Source organism: Pecten maximus, chromosome 16 (assembly GCF_902652985.1).
Source record: "Pecten maximus chromosome 16, xPecMax1.1, whole genome shotgun sequence".
In the NCBI taxonomy this organism is placed as follows: Eukaryota; Metazoa; Mollusca; class Bivalvia; order Pectinida; family Pectinidae; genus Pecten; species Pecten maximus.
Window position 1 is genome coordinate 6723314 of NC_047030.1, and position 19704 is coordinate 6743017.

The 19704-nt window shown below is 36.9% G+C and overlaps 1 protein-coding gene across 1 annotated transcript; it reads right to left on the reverse strand.

Annotated features, from left to right (window-relative positions):
* Positions 1–998: 998 nt before the first annotated feature.
* LOC117345428 (Y-box factor homolog) lies at positions 999–6620 on the reverse strand. Its single transcript, XM_033908512.1, has 7 exons — positions 6417–6620; positions 6007–6070; positions 5262–5295; positions 4757–4846; positions 4091–4225; positions 3384–3776; positions 999–1875 (listed from the first exon to the last, which is right to left on the reverse strand). Exons 1-7 carry the CDS (start codon positions 6472–6474, stop codon positions 1759–1761), a joined length of 891 nt encoding a protein of 296 aa, XP_033764403.1. The 5' UTR covers positions 6475–6620; the 3' UTR covers positions 999–1758.
* Positions 6621–19704: the final 13084 nt, after the last annotated feature.

Below are 19704 nucleotides of genomic sequence, written 5' to 3' on the forward strand. Positions count from 1 at the left end.
ACCAATCAAATACAACCATACATTCAGAAATCTAGGGATTAATATTGTGTAAATCCCCCTCATGAACCCCCCCCGACACTAAAATCCATACACGTGCTATCAATTGTCAATAAATTTTAGTTGTCAATCCATTCTTTAGTTATTGGAAGTACGAAGCACGTCCCCACATTGACCATGCTATATATTGACTGAAAATAACTGATAACTTAACTTTTACCACCACAAGTTAAGCGGACATCTTATTTTTCCATAATAGCTTAATGTGAACGTATTAAAAAGGATGTATTTGAAACATTTCGTTCACTATTGAAAGGAAATCAGTGGAAGTCGTTACCATGGCAGACCAACGATAATATGAAGGGGTTTATCTGTAATTCTACCATGTTTGCTATGTAACACCAGTTTTGATTGGTTAAAAACCATGTATTATTTTCCAATAACCCACGCTCGTGCGTCACAGCTGTTACAATTTTAAATATCTAATATTCACCCGTTTCATAAAAGGTTACTATAGTCGAGTGGGCTAATGGGTTAGTCTTTCAATATATTTTTTATCACGACGCGAGTTCGAATCCTACGGAGGCCCCCACTTTTTTTTCTTTTTTTTTTAATTTTCAAAATCAATGCCATATGATAGATGCTCTTGATCGTAGTACTGTATTGCCTGTATATTTCATCAACAAATAATGCAATACTTAAGAAATAAATTACAAGGTTTTCCCGGGGTTTCTTTGCTATTTGTCTATTAGAAAGAGGTCGATCTCCGAAGTAAACAGTACATGGTAGAATAGAAATAATCAACTTTGACTCGTGTATTGTTGCAGGATATACAACTCGGACTCGGATATTTTGCAATTTTAATTAATAACTCAGGCCTGCGGCCTTCGTTATTAATTTAATTGCAAAATATCCTCGTCCTCGTATATCCTGCAATAATACACGAATCATCGTTAATTATTTCTTAAATAAATGACATTAAGAAAAAAACAACAAAAAACTGAATTTTTTAGGCAGATGTTTATTTCATGCACAATTTTGTCTTTCAGGCATAAAATTTCATTTGCCGCCTGGGATATTCTTGGATCTACACAGAAACCGGATGTAGACCTCTGTGAGAAATTTCAATTTTTTAAGCACTATCAAATTACATTGGTATTATAATAAAACGTGCAACACCAAGTCAGTCAACTTTTCTGTATTCCAATATTTGCCATATTTTGTTAAATAGTTTCTTCAAATATGTGTGGAATTGAAATACACTTCATTCCTCTTTTTTTTTCCAGTTAATAAAACATTAGTATATAAATTTCATTTGTTCACTGTATATTTTTTTATGTTAATTTTATTGTGTAAAAGTCACACAAACAACTTTTCTCTTCAGTTCATCGTCCGAGTCAAAGTTATCAACTTTTCTCTTATGTGTGCCATCAGAGACAAATTTTCAACCTTTCTCTTCTGTTGGTCTTCGGAGGAAAAGTTATCCATTTCATGGCATGTTATTTTTTTGCATAGTCGAGTGAGTTGGTGTTTCTTACTACACACAAAAGAGAACATTTTCAGACCTGGCGCTATCTGTTCCTGCGATGGTTACATCAAGTCGGCCATGTCAAGATTGTAATTTTTAAATACATAAGGAAAAAGGCCATGTGATTAAAGCAAAACACAGATGCAGGAGTCTAGACTGCTGGACTACATAACAAAGGTTTATCATAATATGTTCTTGGATGGTGATGCAAGATGGTTGCCGGCAAGAGATGCTTACTCGGCCTGCTCTCCTCCGTCGGTTCGTTCGTCTCCTGCACCCGAGGATTCAGCTCCGGCATCGTTAGAATCTCCTCCCTCCTGGCTGTTAGTGTCTTGGTTGTCTCTGTTTACCTACAATCAATTAAACTTCAAAAATTAAATCAAACGTCAGGGTCTGAGGTCATATTATAAGAAATTTAAAATTGGATTTTATAGTCAGACAGTTACATTTGTATCAGATGAAATGTCTTCATCTGGCCCTGGTATTCCTATTCTATATATATTCAAGAAAACATGTATAACATATACGGTATATCAGCTGACAACTTTACAATAGCTGAGTATAGTTGTTTCCCCATTTCTTTAATGCTTGTGGAAGATTATTGATATACTCCTGAATCAGTAAAGCTGCTTGTAAACTTTGAAAAAAGAATCAACTGAACGACAAATCAGTCTATTAACAGAACATGTTGTTCAAGTAACTACAACTAAAGATAAAATCCAAGATGTACACAGCCGAAGTTTTTTAAAATTTTATTTATACTATAAGTTATTAATAAGGCCTATCAAACATCTATTTTATGACCCGTAGTAACACATTTTCACTCCGATAGAAAACTGCGGTCGCGTTGTCCGACGAGACATATCTAGTTTTGACACCGACGCCAGTACAATCATGATCAGTCACGGATCATAATCATTAGATTCTTTTCAAACAACAAATAATAACCTTATTTAATAAAATCCTCACGAAAAACGGCAATGTAGTTTGTTACAACTTGCCCTCAATTCCTGGTCATACCTCACATACAAATGAATATGAAACTGCGAACGGTCGTTGGTTTAGTTACAGTAGACATAACCGCCATTTTGGCTGACTAGTGATGAGTCACTTGACAGCTGAAGTTATCTCTTGGAATGCTCGGGTGCATTTGACTACGTAAATAGGATTGGTTTTAAGCTATCAAATGTTCCTGCATATGAACTCAGGATGAACAGATGTGGATAGTTTCTCTGTGAATGCATGTAAATTTCCACGACGATCAAACTGATTTTTCTACTTTCGTTTTCAAGGCAGTATCGAGACAGAACTACGTAATCATACGCCAACAAAATTGCATATACTGACGAGGAAAAAGGTTGATATTTATACTCTTAAATAGTCAAGAACACCAAACATTCACATTTCATTTTATAATTGCAGTAAACACGGTTTACATCACTTAAATTGAGTCAATAACTATTGCTCAAAATAGGAACTATATTAGGCTGCGGATGTATATCATTTGTATGACAGAAAAGAGGAATAGTTAGCCGGAACAGATCTGTCAGTAACAACATTTTCCCACCACGCCTATAACGGCAGGTGCCAAAGGCACCCTGACGTTAAAAATCTTTCAACACATACTTCCCTTTCTTCTATTCAAAGCATTATCAAAGTTATATTACCTGGAAGCACCCAATTTAAGTTTTTTCTTTGTTAAATTGATAGTCTTAACTCCACAACAGTTCAGATATCTTTTAATATCAAAATCTTTCATGCACAATGCATCTTTTAAAAGCCATATGGCAGTATTAAACTTTTCAACGCCACAAACTTCCTTAAAAACGGTTTTGTAAAAATAATGTCTTTGACTTACCCTCTTCCTCGAGTTTCCACGTCCTCTGCCACGTCCTCGACCTCCGCGCCCTCTTCCTCTGAAAGGGCGTCCTCTGAATGATCCGTCATCCTCGCCACCCTGACCGTAGTACCTTGGGTTTCGTGGTTGGTAGAATCGGTAGCCAAATGGTCGGCGACGACGACGGAATTGGTCGTCCATGTACTGTCCTTCTTCTTCCACCATCTGTCCTCCATGGTTTTGGTACCTTGGGGGAGGTCTCATTGGGCCCCGGCGGAAATTGCCCCCACGGAAGTAACCACGGTAACCACCATAGTATCCTCCACGGTATGGCCTGCGTCGAGGAGGTCCTCCTGGAGGACGCCTCTGTCTCTCTTCTCCTTCCTCAGTCTCTTCTCCCTCTACCGATTCACCCTGTACAACATGCCAGAATTCCTAAATATTACCAATTACACAAATATTTTGATATTCCCTATATACCATAACGCTAAATTTTTTTTAACATGGTAAATAACCTATAAGACTACCCTTATCTGGGAAGAAATTGAGAGTTACAATACATCGCATATGAAGCAGTTTGAAGTTTTTTCTGACCATTTTGAAAAAAAATCAAATGAAGCAGAAGAAATGGGTAACATAGATTGCTGAATCTTTTCATCGGATGAAAATATCAGATTTTGGGAATTTGACAACTTCATTGGGAAAATCAAAGAAGTAAAGAGACTTACATTGCGGTAAGGTGGGAGACGTCGGCCTCCGGGTCCTCCTCTGTAGTAGCCTCGGTAACGACGGCGATCAGCGGCATACTTGCTGCCCTGGACAGGGTTGCCCTCAGGTCCTGTCACATTAGATGCCTCATTGCCCTGTAACAGTAGGTAAACAGATAATTTTGGTTGCCATTATTTTGTGCCATTTGTTTAAAATATTTAAAAAGTTTCTTTATATCAGTTGTCCAGATTTTACTACAAATTTTCACTTAATCTGCAATCATGACACTTCTAGTATAAGGAATTGTAATGCAAATCAAGTACTTTAAACCAAAAATGCTGGAGTCAAATAAAGGGTTTTCCCTGTAATTTTGTTATGCAGGTTCCAGGGACTTTCAGATGTGAAAACTGGGAGTACCATGACATTTTAAAAATGACCAAGTCATGGTAAAGCAGTTTTAGCATCCAAGTTGGTCATCAGGTATAACAATGTTGCCTTTAGTAATTAAATACTATTGTCAATTATAATCAACTGTTATTTCTTCATTGTATGGCAGATTTTGGAATTACAATGCATCCCAAGGATACACAGACATTAGTTTGGGAGTCCTTTATAGTAGCTAGTATTTACCAGGGTGACATATATCTTGAACAAGAGAGTGGTTTCTAACAAATACCATAGATTACCTTTTCTCCTTCTACGACATCGAACTCTACTTTCTCTCCATCACCGACACTTCGGAGGTATTTGCGAGGGTTGTTCTTCGTGATGGCAGTCTATAAAACAAAATAATTACGCTGTATTAAATGAAAATGTATAGTGTCATTTATGACAATTCTACTTCCCTGTGTAACAGGAGAGGAGAAAATGTAGCGGCCAGACCGGGGTTCGAACCCGGACCTCCGAACACTAGCCGGATGCTCTACCAATTGAGCTACCTGGTCACCGATGATCGACCCAGTCCAGTCCCGCTACACCTGATATTGTTATCTCATTAAAAATATATCTGAATTTCTCAGATGTTACAATTTTAATGTAAGTATCTAAAATGTGTCAGATTTGGATCTAGGGATCTAAATGACTGGATATACTTGACCTATTTTAATCACGAGCAAGGCACATAAATAATGAGGACAGAGAATTCTGATACAAAGACAAAACTGAGCTATGTAATTTTTAAAAATTGTTTACCTGATGGACAAAAACATCTTCTTTGGTGTCGTCTCTGGAATAAAAAAAATCAAATCAAATCATGATCACTTCAACAAATGCATTTCATTATCAGTGGAATTTTCCTTTAACTGCATATTGCTTCTATATGTACAGGTCAATATCTAGTACAACCTGGAGATCAATCTTTAAAACCATCAATATTTTTCTTCATAAGATTTTCCTTCTAAATGACATAAAGTTATAAATTCGCATTTGAAAGTTTTATTATTGATATTTTAATTACGAATTACATCAAATTAATTCTTACCTGCTGATGTAAAAAATTTAAATTTAGTGAAAACTCGTTCGTCTAGTTACTATCAGTTTGTTCAAAAACATTTGGTGGTATTTCCTATTTCTATTTTTTAATAGGCCTACTCGTTGCAGGTATGTGCACTTTACACCTGAGAAGGGGGTGTGGCACGTGCACTTGGCCCATTGCGAACAAGTAACGAACTGTAGTATCATATACATCAAACAATACAGACCGAAACAACTATGTTACCTTATTAAAAGTCACATCGATACATTTAAAAGCTATTTATATAGTCAAATTCTCGTTGAGAAAACGGCCGTCTTCAAGTTTATTCACGTTTCACGCGATATCACCGGTGTCGTGGGTAATGAGCGGGGGGGTTGTTCAATCGAGCATGGACGGAATTTTTTATTTGGAAACTCCTGAACTATTTCATCCTGATTAATAATAAAAATGTATCATAGTCACCTGTTGATGAAGCCATATCCGCTTTTGACGTTGAACCATTTCACTGTGCCGGTAACTTTCGTCGCTATGAAATAAAACACGAGATTACTGATTCATGACCTAAAAAAACCACATGGTCGCTCGTCGAGATGGAACATGCCGGGTACGAAAAAATATCTGAATTCTTGTAATTAAGGCTAGAAACATTAAACAAACATCAAAATATTTAAACTTTTGGTACAAACAACAATCAAACACTCGCATACAGAATAAACAAAACGAACAACGTATCAAATTTAATGAAAAATCTTCACTCACGCTTTGGCTACAAACATGGTCTCAATCGACCACGCGGTGACCCAGTTTCGCAGACATCCCAAGAATTTCCCATTTTTCTCCAGTCACCGATCGAACCGACACTCAAAACTTACCGATGACATTTTTCGTTGGTTCTTCCTTTTCCTCCGGTTGTTTTTCGGAATCGGACATGGCCTCTGATGGTAAAAAAGGTGTTACAATTTGTCCTGTTGGTAACTGGACTTCCTTGCTCTTTCCCTTTGTTCTTCTCTCTCACCCTCGGTAAGTTGGTGACCCCCTTACTACAGCTAACAAGCTTTTGATTGGTTGAAACCTAAAACGTCGCTAAAATTCTCCATTTCGATTGGTTCACCGCTCGGGATGAAAATGTTGATACAAAATACGGAATAGAGCATAAATGAACGAAACTTTTGGTTTGTTGGTAGGGCATATTGTATTTTAGGCTAGGGTCGTATGCCTACTGGGTGTTCTGAAACAAAATAAGAATTACTTTTTTTGAACAGGCTAACAACAAATCAAAACATTGAAAACCTTTATATAATGATGGAAAACCTTTATTTTCTACATATTCTTTTCGGGGAAAGGTTACTTATATTTTTTTATATATAGATCTAGATTCTATATATATATTTCGTGTGCGATCTTGAGGAAATCACATAATATTATTTTATAACAAAAACAAAAAACAAAAAAACATGCAATGGAGGGAGAGGGGTTCCAAAATTTTAGTTAACTTAAACACCATTTTAGATTTTAGCTGAGTCAATTCAACTATCAAAGAATGTATAAAAATGACCCCAATATTTTACACACATTAATGAAGTACTGATATGAAAATGACATAGCTAATTTCATAACGTAACGTTATGCCTTCGACTACTACTCAGTCTGAGGCATAGATCTTATAGATGTCTAATGTTTATTTATAATTTCAAATCTTCTTTCTGGACTACTCATGAACTTAAGCTAATACAAAGCCACCGTTAATTGTTTGTTTCACTATAACAGCTGACTTTGGTTGGAAAGATAAATCTGTGTAGAGTAGATTCGAGACACTTGTCTCTGACCGGGAGCAGTTATTTGAAAAATGGATGGTCGGCTTAGGTCCTACCCCACACCAAATTAGTCGAATACTTTGGATGGTCCCGTATTTTACAATTTTCTGCATTTGATTTATACCTTTAATTATTGTGTTACACGCTCTTTAAGATTATTTACTTGGCGCTTATATTCTTAGCCAACATATAACCTCTTCTAAATCTTTAAATTGTTACAGCTCGGTGTATGTAATAATTTTTAATTATTTTATTTAGACTATATTAGAGGAATTTCACAACATGACCGTGGTAACATCTATTCATACGCTGTTTACCTGTTATCGTTTTCATAAACGTGTCTTTGTCTAAAATCGAATAACATAACGCTATCAGGATAAGAATGGCTGTATCTATGTACCTTGAATATCTATAAATACATCCTGCTAAAGGCTTAACTGATCGTCGGTTATCGTGATCGAAGTATTTGATTCCCGATAACTTCTAAGAGTTGTCTCGCTTCGCATTTCCAAAATACATGAATGTATGTTAAACATTTCCCCAAAATTCTTGTACCAACGAAATTCGACGTTATCATGGTTTTGATGATATTAAAACCACCTGGAACATACGTTTAGTTATAATATCCTTATGGAATTAAAAAGCTATTGATATCGTTGTCGTTGGACACCAAGTTAATCATTTATGGCTTTTCCTTTAAATTCTTTTGCACTGAGTATATCGTTATGCTGTAAGATGTGTCCAATCGCAATAGTAACATCTTCCGTCTTATCGTTACATAATATTTCATTTTCTTTCTTTCTTTCTTTGTGATAAAGGCAAGTGTCGTTACAGGAATTTGGTCTTCATATGTGATTGTATCGATCGGCTTTGACAAAGGCGAAATAATACCGATGATGAAATCATGAGAATGACTGAATTTTCTGATTGAGAATATTTTTGTTGAATTTACATTCACGATCTTCCTACAGACCACTGTCTACCCAATACAACAGCTGTCCCTCTGTTGGCCGACCTGTTTTTGTCAAGACATCTAAAAGCTTTTCAGAACAGGTAACAAACACCTTGCGTAATTAAATTCATCCCATGTTTTTGCTTAACAACAAACCGGTATTGAGCAGGTGGGTTGACATTCCTTAAACGATTAAAATGCTCATCCGCTTACGACTGATCTTAAATCACAGCAGGGAAACATACTGTATGATAATCGTGATGTTTTCAATATCCCATCGGTTTATTGTCCTCTTCTAAATATAAACAAGCCCCATTTCACTTGATAGTCAAGGCTCAAGACCTGTTTGCGAATCACAATGTCCATGTAGATGCTTCAAAACCATGAGACAATGCCATAGGCGACATCATAATCTTAATATGTACTGATTTGATATAAAGTCAGACGCATGTGGGACTTGTTGATATGTCTGGTGGTTCCATGATCACAACCCGGTTACTTCTTTTAGAGCTTGAAATTACCTGGGCTTAATCTATATTTCGGTTGTCGTGGTGAAACGGAAGACTCTCGCTCTTCCAGGTTACAAAACTTGTATATTTGTTCAGGGTCTCCATGGACACCTTTTTATTTATAACCCTTAGAAATATTCTGTTGTATAATAGGCTTGATAATTGTTTCTTTTTTTTATAGATAGAACAAGGGCAGGGATTTTCCAAGAAAACTTAATTGAAAAATAACATAGCTATTGAACTAGAACAAAGAGGACTATCTTAACCGTAACAGAAAGGTAAGTATTTTTTTTTTGTTGCTTTAAGTCAAATTAAAAGTAGACCTTATCCCACGCTTTCAAAGTGAGAACCCGATAAGTGAAAACGAAAGTTTAAACGTACGTTAATTTTGTCGGTCAAAAGGGTTCGAAATTAGGCTGCACAAACAACACCGAATCGTATAGTAAGTTCTCTTGTCCATTCGTTATAAGAAGGTAACAAATATTTTTGAAGTTTTGTAAATATCTTTTTATTTTTGATGATAAACATAACCGTAACTTCGAAAAGTGTAGTTAGATTAATGTTTGTGTCTGTAAAATGACTTTCACATCGTGCATCAGAGTAAAGGTTTGTCTTCTTGGAGCCCCGATTTTTTATACAGATAATTACTTATCTCTGCATGATCGACACAATGACCTATGTTCGTGTACTGCTTATCTAGACACTGCGGTAAGGTCTATACATACGTTTGTATTTGTGAAGTCAAATACACCAGGGCTATCACCAATTGACACAAGCATTGTTATGAAGATGGTAAATATATTTTCTTTTTATCTTGTTAAACCTTACATATTTGATTTCGTCCTGCCCAGCATCTACATTTGTATAGATAACTTTCTATCGCTTAAAGGTTTAATGTTGAAGGTGATTTGGAGACGTTGACCGTATGTTCGGACAGGGAATGGGAATTATCTGACTTCGTCATGTGTGTTTTCACTATGTGCAATTGTACAATTCGTATATATGTTTATACACTGTACATACATTACAATCCAGATCAAATCATATTATTTAATAAACGACTATCACTTCGGTTCGTACTAAAATTACGGTTGGATGGAGTGCTTATATCTATTGGGAGTCGAGTAAGATGTTCCAATACACAAAATGTATCTAACTGATCAATTTATGTATTAGTGCACATCCTTTAATTAATTAATTAATTAATTAATTAATTTTCTTTATCCAATGTTGATTTTCTTTTCTTTCTGGATGATTATAAATTTAGCCTCCAGCAGCATCGAAGAGTTCTTGGCTTTACTTAGAGTGGTATTTAGTAGTTTGGTGTGTCAGAGAGTAATAAAAAAATCTTGAATCTTGAAAATCTTGGATAAAAGTTTGTTGAAAAAATAGAAAAGCCAGTTATACAACATGCTAACACCAATTTTTATATAGTTAAGGAATTCATTGAACGAAACAGTGTTTCGAGAGACCAGGTTAATAAAGGCCATGGGAAGTGGTATGGTAGACATAGTTACCTTATTGGGATTTTCCTCCTTTCCAATATGAAGTCAGATACTTTGCTTGTTGATGTCTGCTAGTTCCGTGATCACAATCCTAGTTCTCAGTTTAAGGTTGTGACATAACATGTCCTAGATTTATATGGCGGGTGTCGTCGTGACCTAGATTTGTATGGCGGGTGTCGTCGTGACCTAGATTTGTATGGCGGGTGTCGTCGTGACCTAGATTTATATGGCGGGTGTCGTCGTGACCTAGATTTGTATGGCGGGTGTCGCCGTGATCTAGATTTATATGGCGGGTGTCGTCGTGACCTAGATTTGTATGGCGGGTGTCGTCGATGAAGGAGAAGACGCTTGCTCTTCCGAAACACTGATTATTTTCCTTTAAAAGGTCTGCAGTTTTGCTATCATTTTCCCTCATTTAATCGATTTTTAACCAGAGAAACGAAGTCGTGTTATAGATGGTAACTAGGGATACGATATCGTGTTATAGTTGGTAACTAGAGATACAATATCGTGCTATAGTGGGTAACTAGAGATACGATATCGTGTTATAGACGGTAACTAGAGATACGATATCGTGTTATAGTCTGTAACAAGAGGTTCGATATCGTGTTTTAGTGAGAAATTTCTGTTTTCCTTTATAAAGAAGTGTTACTTGATATTTTTTCTCACAGATACTGATAGTGTGCCTAGTTTCCATTCATGTATTAAGTACAACTTGTGTGTCTTCCCAAGTCGAACTACCGAAACAAACAGAAGTTACACCCGCTGTTTTCCATTCAAACATCAAACTACCCTGGTATTAATCCAAGCGTTCAGAAGAAGAAGACGTTGGTGGGTAGAAACTATGGGTTTCCAATGGGTATGTCTGGCCAGAGTAGTCATGAACACCATAGTCACCATTATGAACAACACTATGAACATTACGGACCTGATGAACAACAGTTTGTAGGTATACCTGAGTTTGTATTTCATGGAGACATCACGGATGATCACACCCATGACGACTGCATGCTATGTCCTAGGAACATCTACATGTGTGTGCATTTTTATGGAGGAAGCCATTGCGATGTGCGGGTCGAAAAGTGCTACCCTTATTTACATCAACGCTGGGAAAATTACGGAGATGTTTATTATCGTATAGATATGGATGTTAAAAGTGACAAGGTGAGATAACTCTTGATAAAGTTGTTGTTTTAAGATATATTGGAGTGCGATTTGTTTTCGTGAGAATATGTCCCCGGTATAAATGTACTCATAAGTACGAAAATTAACGTATATATGTATTTCAATTATGAGTTGCTTGGATTACTCAGTATCAATGCACAGGTACTTGGGGTCAGGAACTAAAGTTATAATGGAATTGTCTAATTTTAATTTGTAACATCATTTCTTGTCTATTTATGCACCAATACAACATTGGAATCGATTATAAAGCGCTTTTTAAAAAAAACCCACCCGTTTCTGGTTGTTATAATATAGAGAAGGTAACCGACTCCCGCATGAAAATTTTACCGTCGTCAGTCACCTACCTCGCTTCGGTGCTCTATATTTTATGAAATTCCCACTAACCATTCAAACGCGGTATGGACCGCTTGCGGACATAATTTCCTCTAAATGTAAACATGTTTCACTGTATCAGTCCACGTCTTTAAGCCGATAAATCCACGACATGCTCCAGTTGGCTGTTGGTTCAACCGTGACAGAGACAACTTCAACGGAAGTAATAAATTCACGACCCCTAGCGGCGTAGGTCAAGTACGGAGTTGACCTTCGAGGTGTTCCGAGTACTATTATCGCTACGAACAGGTAAGAGAATCTCGATGTATTTGCTTCGGTTTGAGATTTAGAAAGTCCGGTAAAATATATAGTAGTGAAAAAGTGGACGAAGATCAAGTAAATGCGTTTGAATTGGTAAAAAACGGACACAACGTGATAATCACGGGCCAAGTTGGATCTGATAAAACATATTTAGTGAAACGGATTGTGGAATATCAAAGAAAAAGCCACAAAAACGTGTCAATTGTTTGTTCCACTGGGATAGCAGCCACACATTATGGCGACCTGGGTGCGCAGACATTACACAAATGGTCAGGGATTGAAAACGGGAGACATTTAGATGAGGAAATTGCACATTTGGTGAAAAGAGATGAAAGATTCATGAAAGCAAAACAAATATAGAAACTGTTGATGTGTTAATAATTGATGAAGTGTCTATATGGTTAGTGCAAAAGTACTGAACCAGGTTCAATTCCTTTGCAAACATGTCAGAAACTCTAAGGAAGTATTCGGCCAAATTCAAGTTGTTTTGGTGGGCGATTTTTATCAACTCCCCCCCAGTTGCAAACCAGTTACATGGTGATTCTGGTAAGCCATGCTTCCTTCTGCCTTGATTTTCCCCCCATAAAGTAGTCTTGAATGAAATTCACAGACAGGAGGACACAACCCTCATCCAGTGCATTAATGAACTAGAAATAGGGCATCCCTCGGATGACACTGTTGCCTTCCTCAAGTCATTGGATCGGCCTCTGGCAAATGAAATGGACTGCATACAACTGTTTACAAGAAACTTAGACGTTGATTTGTTCAATTTTGAAAAACTGAACCAGCTAGATGGTGAACTGAAAAGATACAAGGCCACCGATGAAGGTAGTGAACACTACCTTGGCAAGTTTTTGGCGCCAAGGAATTTAACACTTAAAGTTGGATGTCCAGTGATGCGTGTGCAAAATCGAAGTGACGAGCTTGTGAATGGACTGCGTGGCGTTGTAACAAAACTGTTATCAGATTCTGTGGAGGTTAAATTCGCAATTTACACAACAAAATAACAAACGATGTAAGATAAATTTACAGTATTTATTAAAAGGTTTGCAGATAAGGGGTGCATATCACCTTAGCAGTTACCTCCCTTGGACCGGGTGGGGTATAGCCGTGGGCTATTTGAACCCCGTAATGCTGAAGAGCATGGTGCTGAAAAGCTATGGCCAACAACCCGTTGAGAACATGACTTGGAGGTATGGCTGACCTGAAGCTCATGGGTACCATAGCCTGGTCGCTCAAATGTCCAGGAGTCGGCAAGAGTTGGGAGTTACATCACTTAGGCTTGGGGTTTGACTTGCTGTCTTACCCTGGGCCAGATAGAGTTGATGTATGCAGTCCAGCTAACCCTTGGTTCTGGGGTTGGATTAACCGATTTGTGGTGTATAGCAGTAGTCTGGCATCATTAATAGTCCATGTTATTATGTTAGTACATGGTGTCAGTTTACTGCCATAGGCCCAAATGTTGAAACCGATAAAGTCACAAGCAACCAATTAGAAGGTGGCGGTGGGGAGGTGGATGGTATGACTGTTTGTTCGAGCAGTTAGAACAACAATGGCAATTTGGATAGAATTTCTGAGGAGAAATTGACATTAGCCATGTGACCGAGCGTGGTCTTCTGATTGGATCTCTTGACATCCTTACCTTGTTAGTAAGGGGCTGTTTAATTAGAATATGTAAATTGGGTGCAGGAGTGAAACCTCCCTTCATAGATAACCGTAGGGTCAGGGAGGTCATAGATAGAGCCAGACTGGTCAAGACTGAGTGATAAGGGTAATTAGATTCCCCCAAGATAATATCTGCATGCAAGTCTTATCTGTGCCCATTACATTCAGACTGGGAAGTTGCTTTGCTAAGGTTTGTTTATCTGAGAGACAGAGAACATAAAAACTAGCAGGTGCTTTGAGTATATATTTGCACATGTGTGCAGTTGACAAGCGGACATGAGATGTCCTTTGATACAGTTTATTTAGCCTTGGCATGACCTGTACTGGTCAGCAAGGAGGAGCATAAATCTCCAAAAGCTTCAAGTGAAGCCATGCAGTATGTTAAATTGACTGTGTTTGGATGACAGGCAGGCCCCATATCTGCTGTGTAAACCTGCCTAATATTTAATATTAGACTTTAATGGAAAAAAGACAATTACGACAAATATTGGAAGGACTACTTTTACCACTTTTGATCCTGCGCAAAAAAATAGTAGTTGCCAAAAGAGCCCAACTTCCATTGAAGCTTGCCTACGCAATGACAGTACATAAATCGCAGGGCATGAGTTTAGAGAATGTGGTTGTAAATTGTCAAAATTGTTTTTTTGAACTTCAAACAGTCCCTATGTAAGCAACATTCTGTTCACGTGAAACAATTTCATCAAAATATTTCTGTTGATGACGTCAGAGCTGATTTGACATGTTGTAAAAAACAAATTCAACAAGATCTACCATCAGAAGACAAAAATGATGAGCCTTCAGATACAAACATGCGCGACTCAGATTTTTCTGACAGTGAAATTGAACACTTGACTTTTCTAGACAATTTCATTGAAACTAACATTCTTACAGCTGAAGAGTCTCTATCTCCATCAAAAGTCGGGTTGTATTCGGTTCTCACAGAGTTTCTGGACACACCTACAGAAGAAAGAATGTTATCCTTCAAACAAAAACTTCTTTGTGATTTCCAGAAATTTGATGATTGGTTCAAAGTTCAATTTTCAATGGTCGAGGATTTCGGATTGAACTGTTTCCCAGATGATGAAGCAAAATTTTCACAAATACACAGAAATGATTATTTCAAGAAATTTCACAAATACGTCAACTCTGTGGAGTATGAAAGCAGTGTTGTGGAAATTCGGACATATTATAAACTTGACATTGACGGATCAGAATTTCAGCTATTTACGTGAGTCATGTTTTACCTTGAAAGGCAATCTTTTGAGTTATTATCTGCTCATCTTCAGCTTGACACTGTGGAACCAATCAAGAACATCTCATCTCAACAAGAACTGGACTCATCTGCTCGTGGAAAAATCAGATATATTGGTGGTTATGTAGTTGCCAAATTGAAATATATTACTTCCAAGAAGTTGAGAAATACTTTGTTTGCGGAGGGAATGGAATCAAAAGTGGTAAATCTGAAATGTCAAATGACAATCTTAAATGCTCTGTGTGCATCATATGAGGATGTTAAAGAAATCACAAGTGACCCTGACAGTTTGAACATTACTCAAAGGAAGCAAAATGAGCGGGACAGTCTTACAAATATATGTGACCCTACTTTTCACTTCTTCATGAAATTAGAAGTGCTCTGTCGCGACAAGCTATCACATGAAAGCCTGGTTAAATTTGGAAAGAATTTATTTGACCATGTTAAAGATGAACTTTGCGAAAAATTCAGAACTGTTTGAACTGTGGGCTGTAACATTGACAAAGTTGAGAGCTTCTGCTGGCAGCACTAGGGATGAGTCTGATGACATCAACAGTATCTTGTATTCTGTAGTGACCATGTGTGAAAAATGTATAGAAATATTTCATTCTGTTTTGGATTTGTTTCTGAAAGTCAGTTTAAGCCAATTCAGAAGAGACTACCTTACCTTTCCCAAAAAAGAAAAGAGAAAAGCTTTGAGAAAGAAAGTTATGGAAAAGACAAATAAATCAACCAAATGTTTCAATATGAAGTTCTTCCGTGAAGACAAGTCAGCCAATAAAGAGATCTCCACTTACGGCTGAAGTCTGAAATGTTGCAGAATGAAATGTTTCTGCTACTGCAACCAATCACAAAGCAGGATTTAGTTTCACTTTGTGTTGCTTACAGACTCAAGCTTTCCAGCAATAAAAAGAAGGAGGACATCAATAATGCTTTAGTACAAGCTATATTGAAAGATGGAACCTTACCACAGATGAATGTCCCTCCCATTTCATCTGATGAGGCAGTAGCAGGACCACGTGGGGTGCAACAGGAAGAAGTAGCTGGTCCAAGTTTCTCCTAGTCTTCGACATCGGACATGTAGGTGGCAAGACCTAGTACCCAGTCTACAACATCTACTGTTTCTGCTGGTGATTCTGACTATGAAGTCCCAAAGGCTGCTAAAAAGGGAAGAAAAAGAAAATCACAAACGAGAGGGAAAAAGGGCAAGGGAATAATAAAAAATAGGCGTACATGTGTTACAGAGACTACTGAATCTGATGAAAACTGTGGGGTCTGTAATGCCACATATATAGAGGGAGAACAATGGATATGCTGTGACACTTGTTTATTGTGGTTCCACAGGAATTGTGTGCAAATTAATGAAGAAGATTGGTCACGTTACTCAGATGATGGAGAACCATTTTCATGCCCAATGTGCCAATAATAGAAGGTAATATATTTTCAGATTAGTTATTTACATTCAAATCTGTCTAGAAAGGCCACTCATTGGACCATTATAGGTGGCATTTATAGGCCAATATTTACTATCCAGGTTGTCTTAAAGCCAGGTTTTACAGTTTTTATAAATTAATTACAAATCAGTTATTACATATTAGGCCTAACAGTTGATATTTGGATTCACTTGTTTTACACAGAAACAAGTAAGTTACATTTGTTTTTCTTTATCACTTCAGAACTAGTCAGGACAGTTTAAGGTACATTTTTCTGCTGTTGAGGTTTGCAAGGCAACACTGCACCAACTCCACAACCTGCATTGGACTTTCTGGATACAGAAACTTGTCCCAGTATCACTGAATTAACACTATGGCAGTAACCTAAATAGGTAGGATTAGTGTTTGCTCCATTATGTAATGTTCGTTGTTGACAAAACATGTTTTCTATGGCATCACTGTTTACGCGACTTGGTACAACTGATGCATGTGACCTTTAGAATTTATATAAACACAGTTCATGAAATCCTAAAATTGAGGAAACAATGTCTTCTCTGGTTTGGTGAGATATCAGGTGTTTTTCCTTATTGGTAATGGCCTTGTCAGATTTTATGGACTTTTCCCATTTTACAAACCACTGCAGCGAGTCATACTAGTAGTTCTCCTGTAGTCGATCATCGCTTGCAGCTGTGATGGGTCGAGGGTCTCTAAAATTTCTTATCAGGACACTGGTACTTTTCAGTAGACCAATTGTGGCATCAAGCTGTGATCCAGCTTCCCCTAAACTAACCTTATACTGTTCCATCAGATACAACATCTCACTGTTAAGTACATCCTCTGCTAGATGGTTCCTCATTTTACCCTCAGAAGTCAGGAATATATGCTCTTGTGTAAGTTTATGATGGACTGGGAATAGATGAGTACAAATGTCCCAAAAATGTGCTTTACGAAAGTGACTCCATTCAATGAATTCATCATTAAGTTCCGGATGCCTTTTACACATTTTTTCGACACCACTTTTCAATATGTTGTTTCGTATTTTCTTCATTACGTGCGAGTAATCCATGATGAAAAAAAGCTTGGGATTCTGTCTTGAATATATATTTGTAAATGAGCATGTCTTAGGATCAGCTGAATCAAAATCTGGTAATAAGAGTTTGAAGAGATCTCTGTTACTCTGCGCACCGTCTGTAATGATATACTGTATTTTAAAATCAAACATTGACAACATATGTACAGACTTCAAGACAAGTAAGTACAGTTCATGTCCAGAAGCAGTGGTAGTTGGAAAATGTGCGAAAGGAAACCGAAATCCTGTGAATCCGAGGAATACAAGTTGGAGAACATGTGTTGCAAGTACTTTTTCCTGTTTATTTGTTTTCAGTTGCTCAAAAATGACTGACAGGTGTACACTCTGTGAATCTAATCAGATTCAGAGTTCCATTAACCTTTTTAAATTGAAGGTCTGGTTGGATAGACATTTCATCGATGAGTAGGCCACCATATAAACCCTCAGGAGGAATATTTTGTAATTTTGCCTCATTAGTCATCCAGTGAAGCATGTCTTTGTTGATACCTGCCTCTTGGTTTACAGTGTTTTTATATACTTGCAAAATATTTTTAGATGGTAAAATCATGAAGTTACTGTTCCTTAGTTCAGTATAGCCCCTTGGGCTTCTACACCATACAGTTAAACACATTCTAATGCTGTCCTTGTCCCACCTCCTTCCATGAGGATCTCTCTCAATTGCCATTGTTTGAGACATAAGAAATGTTTTCATATTTAAATGACAGCCAGGGAATATTCGTTAAAAAATAGTACACATGTCTGTATGATCACTTTCACATAAAATCACATCATTGTTTATGTCACTGTTCTTATTTGTTTTTGTCTCATCTTTGATTTTTGTTTCATTTTTTGCATCACAAGTTTTCTTTTGTCAATTTCATTTAATACATGTACTGAATTGTCATTAGATTGTGAAATGGGGTTAACTGGTATATACTTTTTACATTGTATGCAGGTTAAAGATGATTTAAATGGTAAAATGGTTGTTCAAGTTTTTGCGCGATATCTGATGATCTCCACATTTTCATCTGAAATTTTTGAAACATGTTCACGAAAACAATTCAAATTATGATGAGATGTGTCTTCATTTGTCAGCCCTTCACTTCACAGTAACGAAGCTGTCGAACAATCTTGAATATGGATCTATGGTCTACATATGTATTGCTGATCTCCAAATCTTTTAGGTTGACAGTTTTACCATTGACTTGAACAGACCACTGGCGACATATAGAATTTAGAATTATTTCTATAAGAACTTTAACACCATTGATAATTGTTCCTGTAAAATACCCAATTTTGACCAAGTTCTGTTTAGATGATATTATAAAAAATCTGGTGGCAGTGAAGATGGTGAAAATTCATTTGGTGTACTCTCTTCTTTCCTCCATGTGACTTCATAATACCGCTCTGTTGATTTAGCCCAGCAATCCCTGCATCTCCCTGGTTTGGTTTTCACCGTAAAAAATTGTTTGACCAATTTCCCAAACCATCCTGCTTTACATCCTGTTTTTTTTTCTGAATTTCTGCTAAATTAACATGGTCGTTGTCACTAGATTGAATGATATTTTGAAAAAGCCAAGATACCTTGTAATCCTTGTCAAAATCTGACATTTTTCACTTGAAGATAGAAAAAAATATAATCGAGGATCGATCACTAGGAAAACTGACGTTCAAAAATTCCGCCAAAACAAATGCATCGAGATTCTCTTACCTGTTCTTAGCGATAATAGTACTCGGAACACCTCGAAGGTCAACTTGAATTTCATGAGATATACAGCACCGAAGCGAGGTAGGTGAATGACGACGGTAAAGTTTTTATGTGGGAGTCGGTTACCTTCTCTATATTATAACAACCAGAAACGGGTGTTTTTTTTAAAAAGCGCTTTATAATCGATTCCAATGTTGTATCGGTGCATAAATAGACAAGAAATGATGTTACAAATTAAAATTAGACAATTCCATTATAACTTTAGTTCCTGACCCCAAGTACCTGTGTATCAATGCATTCAAGTATAAACTTCGCAAAATTGAGCCTCCACGAAATAAATTGGGTTTTACAGTTCATATGTAAGGTTAAGTCTGTCTTATGCAAAATGATAAAACCATAAGTATGAATTAAAAATGTATATATTATCATGAAGTG